We start from the raw sequence: 6,601 nt of genomic DNA, 5'->3' as shown, positions 1-6,601 counted from the left end.
TCCACAGGAGATGGGAGAGATTGTAATGCAACTTTGAGAAGATGAGGAGGAGAGATACTTTTATGCAGACATGGGACTGTGGCACCATTTATATGCTCCACAGGAGACAGGAGAGATTGTAATGCAACTTTGAGAAGATGAGGAGGAGAGATACTTTTATGCAGACATGGGACTGTGGCACCTTCTTCCACTTGGCACCACACATGGTCTGGCATTATAGCGCACCACATTGGTTGTTTACCTAGCCATTGTATTTGTGATATATGTAGTAGTCCCTTATAGGGCCTTTTTCTTAAGGGATGTCATATTAATAGGATCTTCTTTGCGTGGGGAAAGAGAAATTATAAGAAAGGGTTTTGCTGTCATGAGTACATGTGCTGTCCCATGACTGAAGAACAAGAAACCCACACATTTGTATGCACAAGGTGATAAGGAAGGAGAATACCAGTGCCTAAACATCAGAGGTTGAAGTAGCATATAAGTCTTTGCTTTTTGATTTGGGCCCTCTTCCTATAGGTATTTAATCTAATCATAGAGATGTGTGCTCACAATGCACTTAACATTGAAGTCAACAAGAACTGATGCCAGCCAATATTGGAAGCTTGAGAATTTCTGCACAATGCTATACCAGATCTTGGTATGCAATTGGAATACTAAGCTGATTGTCATACAACCTTGTTTCAGAGATGAACAGCAACTTTCTAAATGAACAGTGGCAGAGGTTTTACTGGAATTTTGTTGGATAATGTGATTTCTCCTGATGGGCACATGAGACTTGTATCATGCTACTGATATTCTGAATCTGATTAGCAGAAGAGGCATCTCGTTGTGTTCTGAGACTTGTTTCTTATGATTGCCTGGGTGAGCTCAAAATTACTTGAGTCTGGCAGGGGCATAGGGTCATGTTTCCTATAGAATCTTTGTATTTGAAATTTATGAATGTTTTAAGTGCTGGTTTTATCTATCAAGGTTTTCTGTACCTCATGAAACCTCTGTAGTATTTTGTTCTGATCATGGAAAAATTGATACTTTTAGACCATGTTATACTCTCAGTAAACCACTATAGGATATATGACACTCATGACTCACATGGCTTCTAAACATTAGACAACACTACGTGGTGTAACTAATTGTGGTCATATTTGCCATGCTTCATGGATGTGGTGTAACTAATTGTGGTCATATTTGCCATGCTTCATGGATGTGGTGTAACTAATTGTGGTCATATGCTGGCAAGTCTACATAGCATAGGGCTACATGGTGCTGACAGAGTTTGGTCCTTAATGAAAAGGTAGTACTCGCCACCAATTCTAGGTTTAGGATCTACTTGATATAACCCAAGTCTTGCTGCTCTAAAGCAGAAATTTGGAAGTAATTGGCTCACTTGATTCTCAGAATGGCCTTAGTGAGGATGTTCAATGACCTATAGTGATACATTTAATCAGGGCTTCAAGGCCGCGAAGGCTTACAACAGGCTCCCTCACAACCCCTTTCCCCATGTTAAACAAGCTGGTACATGTAGGGCTATTGTGCTACACTGATGGCATGCACACTTTTTGAGATGCTCAGAATATCATACACACTGAACCAAGTTTTCCTAAATGTTCTCCCCATAGTGAAGATGCACTGATGGAATCTGCAGGGGGGCATACTGATGTGCTCAATGCCCTTGTCTTAGTTGTTGGTTCAAAATGTTTAAGCATGACAAAGGAGATTGGTGTAGTCTTGTCATCTGCATGTATCCTCTCACAACATTCATTATTGGAAAATAATGTTTGAGCATTATAAAGGAGATTAGCATAGTCACGTAGAAAATTAGTAGCAGTAGAATCAGCACAAACAATGTCTTTGAAACTTTTGAAAATGCAACTTAAGGCTGTAACAAATTTATCTGGCCAATCCTTTTGGAAAAGTCCACAATACTTAGGTTTCAGGTTAGCATGTTGTAGTATTATCCAAAAAAGGCTGAAAGCATGTCAGCCTTCCACAGGCTTGGCTGAAAGCTGGAGCAGCTATTGCAATATAAAGAGTGCAGGTTACATCCTCTGATTGTGGTTGTGTACATTTGCATTTCAACATTGAAATGACACTGTTATCCAAATTTCAATTAACACGGGCAACAGTCTAATGGCAGGTTGAAGACCTTGGAGAATCTAATTGTCCTCGTCACGGATAAGCCAAATGAGGAGTAGTATACAGAAAATTTGTAACTACAATCATTTAGAAGGTCATTCTCTCAAAGTGTTGCCTGCAATGCAGAGCTAGGAGCAACCCAGCATGTTTGCTTATGTGAAGTGTTCGGATCATTACCACTTCTATGCTAATTTGAAAGTTTGATGTTACACATTTGTAGGTTATGCTTGAACCACTGATCTTATCTGCATTGTTTTGTGTGTGTTTGTTTATTGCTATGTAAGCATTGGTTCAGTCAGCAGCAGCTATTTAATATACTGTGCAAAAGATGTTTTGCCACTAATTACCTTGTACAGGTTGTGCTGTGGATTTAATAAACATCCCCTTGCTTGAAACAGAGATTAGTCTGTTTAGACATCCACTTGCTTTGGAAGGGTGGGGAGGCTTATATCACCAGTCAAGTTAGAAATGGAGCTGTGTTGTTGAATGACAAGGATGGAGGCTACATTGTCTGCACCACTGGTCAAAAGAGCTTCACCTATTGTTCCTAACTCTGTGTGTTCTGGGAGCTTTTCTGGCTGGCCATCCAATGCTAGGGAATGATGCCCCCCTCGCCCAACCAAAATTAGTGAAAATTCATTAGATTTCATCAGACTAACAACTGCATCTAGGGGGTTTTCATAAAATTGCTCCTCATAGACAATAGATTGCCATGTGTTATCTTTTAGGTCCTTTTTGAAGTCTTTCGCTGTGCATAACATCTCTTCATCAAGGCTGTTATCAGCCTTGATAACGTGTGTTGGAACTGCATCAGCTACAGGTACTGGAGACAAGTCAATGTTAAGACTTGTTATGTCTTTAGTTTGATGTTTTGAAGGTAGAAATCTGAAGACGCAAAGGTTTACATGAGGATGCTCAGCAAGCCTGCAGCCTAATGCCATAGCTTCCCTGTCATCCGGTCCGCCAAAGAAAAAAACTGCAACCTTTTGTGGGGTCGAGCTTTCGGACAACTGATCAGAGCCCCACAGACCTTTGTCCACGAGAATGCCAACGGAACATGGAGCATATTGCAACACCTTCTGATTAACAGCCCTGAAGCCCTGATTCACATACTCAAATGCCCCATCCTCTTTCTGCTGAAAATTGGAAGGCAAAATTATGATGGTTGCTCTTTTCTCTGCTGCTGCATTGCAGACATCATCATGCATGTCAACAAGCTCTGAGATGGCAGTCAATCGTTTAACGGGAACCTTGGTCAATCTCCCGAAAGTATCAAAAGCTATAAAGATGTTATCATCAGTAGAAGCAGCTTCTGTTCCATCAGTTCTTGCCTTTCCCAATGCCATAATGGTTGAGGTTCGTCCTGACAACTCAATCAAATGCATTGCAAAGAGCTTGAGAGAGCGCTTTTTCCCACCTCTGCACGCTTCTACAAGGTTCAGCAGAGCTGGTATGCCTCGTGTTCCATGGATGCAGGCCAGAATCCGCAGTTCATCCTTGCGGCTCTGCGTTCCTTCTAATTTCCTGTAGGTGTATGGACTAGGAATTCTGGCTGGCTTGTATAAGGCAACCACTGATGGTGTTGTGAGAAACATCAGAATTAGGCACATCAGGACAAGAATAGCAAAGGTTTGATCATCAAATACCTGCAATTAGAGTAATGAATTGAGTCAAATGTCACATGTTACCTTCAAACTAGAGATATATGAGTTGGTAGGAACTTTTCATGGGCATCCTCAATTATAATTAAATTTAAAAGCCTTGCTGATACACTAGCTGCTGGTAGATAATGGCTTGCGAAATAAATGAACCAAAAATTGCATACAGCTATGTGATACCATCAGCTTCCCAACAAGTAAACTTTTGCAGTGTATACAAACCAAGCCACCTCAAACCCCACATGCTTGTCCTATCATTATCGTATTATGAAGCTTCTTCTTTGAGCAGACTTAATCTATCCAATCATGCTTGCCTTATCATTATTGTATTCTGAAGCTGCTTCTTTGAGCAGACTTAACATATTCAATCATATCACTCCTAGGAACAAAAAGCAAACTGGTAAAACAGATCTCTTACCCCCACATCCTTGCCAATGTTTAGCACTATCAGCTCCACTAGACCTTTTGTGTTCATCAAGAACCCAAATGCAAATGCATCTCGAACTTGCATCTTCAAGGCAAGGCCAACCATTGCAGTTGCAGAAATCTTTCCAGCAGCAGCCGTAAACACAAGAAGGATGAGAAGCCCAAATGCCTTAATACTGTTTATGCTTCCAAGGTTAGTCTTGAGTCCGCTAGAGGCAAAGAACAAAGGCAACATGAGCACAGTAATAAAGTCTTCCACCTTCTCGATGAGCATTTTGCCAAAGACCCCTTCTTTAGGAACAATCAATCCGAACACAAAGGCTCCAAACAGGGGGTGAATGCCAATCAGATCGGTTGTGAAGCCAGCAATCAGAACTCCCATCATAGCCACACACACATAAATCTCACTCACTGTTTCTTGCCCACTGGCTCTATGGGCAATCCATTCCATAACCCTTCTCACAACTAGGAGCATGAACAGCACAAACCCAAACCCACAAAGCATGATGTACACAGGTGTGGCTGCATTCTTGCTTGGCCCTGATAGGGCGACCCCGATTGCAAGCAGTATCCAGGCAAACACATCATTGATTGCTGCAGCAGGAACCACCATTTTGCCTAGTTCTGTGGTGAGCAATTTCCGCTCGGCCATGATGCGAACAAGCACAGGGAATGCAGTGATGGCAATGGGGACACCCATGAAGACAACGAGGGGGGCAAATTTGGCTCCTAGTGAGAGGGACTCATTGACAAGGCTGGCCACTCCAACCCCTGCTGTAAAGGGCACAGCGATACCCGAGAGAGCCACCAATACTGCAACTTTTCCACTCTTTTTGATCTCACTAAGATCTAGCTCCAGACCAACCATGAAGAGGAAGAAGAGCAAACCCAACGTTGCAGTGGTGTCAAGGAGAGTGAGGCTCTCCTTGGGGAAAACTGCATCAAGATACGGTTTGTAGTGTCCGAAGCCTGACGGGCCAAGAAGGACTCCCCCCTGCAATACAGATTAAGGATGAGAAAATCCTTAAAAGAGTTTTGAAGGCAAGTCTAGATTGAAGTCAATGAAATGCATGTTTCAACTAAAGAGCAACTCTTGACTTTGATCACAATTGGAGACAGACTTTCAGAGCTTCTAACAAAGAAGAAGAATCAAGCTCCCAGTTTTCAAGTTCCCCAAAACATTAATGCTAACTTTCAGATTTTGCACTGTAAGGGCAAGACTTTAGTCAATCCTTCAATGAAATTTCTTTATAGAACCGAAGATCTATGTAATTCTCTCTCTGTTTTGTTCATTATATTATACTGAAGTCCATGCATTGGTTATATAATGGATCATAGCAGAAAATCAATCAATCCGACATCAATTGCGAGCAAATGAAACTGATATCCCTCAAAACATTCAGTAAAAGAGCAATGTGTGCTCAAAGCAGGAAGATGCTGATCTTACGATGATCTCAGCGAGCACACGAGGTTGCCGCAATGGTTTGAAGAGCCGAGCCATGGTCCTGGTAACGGTCAGGACAAGGGTTATTTGGATAATGAGCAATGGCAATGCAAAGTGTATGGGGTTGTTACCCTGCAGGATGCCATTGGAAGATGCCTCTCTGGCAGGGTAGCAAGGGACCGTGCTGTTGATGACCATGTTGATGATGATGATGATGATGTAGGAAGGAGTGTGTGTGCGTGTCCGGAGAGAGGGAGAGACAGAGAGAGCTCTGTTTGTTTACAGATGATGACTAGTTTTCAGTTGTTTCATTGAGCTGCCATTAGAATTCCAACTGCCTGTGAGAGAGAGGAGACAACAGCATCGGAGAACATAACAGAACTTTGTATCACGGTGCATGTCACATGCGATGTGGGGGCAAATTGGACGCGGGGGGGGGGGGGGGGGAGGGGAGGGAAGCGTCGGCAGGCAATGTGTGTCTTTATGTTTGGGGGGAGGCAATCCCAAGGATAGAGGAGTTAATGCAGTCCCTCAATCAGGGTCACACTGGTAGAAGCTGATAGGCCAACTCAGAAGCCAATTATATAGGCGTGTCAGGGGCCAGAAAACACCTCCCTTCAGAATAAATGAGTACATTCACTTATACTAATTACACAGTGTAGATTCTTGACGTCAAAATTCTTCTACTTGAGAGGTTGATATTTAAAGGCAAAAGGAGACTGTTATTAAGAGGGCTACACACTGTGTTGGGTGGGATAGATGTGATTAGGCTTTGATTGCATGGCGAGAGAGAGAGAGAGAGAGAGAGAGGGAGAGACAGGATTGAGGGGATTGTCATGTGAGTCAAGCTTTTATATTCCAAGGCCTTTTTGGGGTTGGGGGAAAAGAAAGATTAAACTGCAGCAGGACATGATCTAAGATGTAACCCTCTGAGAGAGAG

General features: G+C 42.6%; 1 protein-coding gene across 1 annotated transcript; it reads right to left on the bottom strand.

Annotated features, from left to right (window-relative positions):
• Positions 1–1,951: 1,951 nt before the first annotated feature.
• On the bottom strand, positions 1,952–6,131 carry LOC148010966 (cation/H(+) antiporter 19-like). Its single transcript, XM_087671686.1, has 3 exons — positions 5,665–6,131; positions 4,210–5,211; positions 1,952–3,779 (listed from the first exon to the last, which is right to left on the bottom strand). The coding sequence occupies exons 1-3, from the start codon at positions 5,857–5,859 to the stop codon at positions 2,544–2,546; spliced, it is 2,433 nt and encodes an 810-aa protein (XP_087527812.1). The 5' UTR covers positions 5,860–6,131; the 3' UTR covers positions 1,952–2,543.
• Positions 6,132–6,601: the final 470 nt, after the last annotated feature.

Source organism: Lygodium microphyllum, chromosome 29 (genome assembly GCF_053477565.2).
Source record: "Lygodium microphyllum isolate KBCC chromosome 29, Lygodium_microphyllum_v1.1.10, whole genome shotgun sequence".
NCBI classification, from domain to species: domain Eukaryota; kingdom Viridiplantae; phylum Streptophyta; class Polypodiopsida; order Schizaeales; family Lygodiaceae; genus Lygodium; species Lygodium microphyllum.
The sequence above is the reverse complement of the archived record's forward strand: the minus strand, read 5'-3'. Positions and strand labels throughout refer to the sequence as shown.

Excerpts from the sequence above, each read along its gene's own strand:
- LOC148010966 (XM_087671686.1), bottom strand. The coding sequence starts at position 5,859 with ATGGTCATCAACAGCACGGTCCCTTGCTACCCTGCCAGAGAGGCATCT. Across the intron at positions 5,212-5,664 it reads GTGTGCTCGCTGAGATCATC|GGGGGAGTCCTTCTTGGCCC; the intron begins GTAAGATCAGCA and ends TCTGTATTGCAG. Across the intron at positions 3,780-4,209 it reads ACATTGGCAAGGATGTGGGG|GTATTTGATGATCAAACCTT; the intron begins GTAAGAGATCTG and ends CTCTAATTGCAG.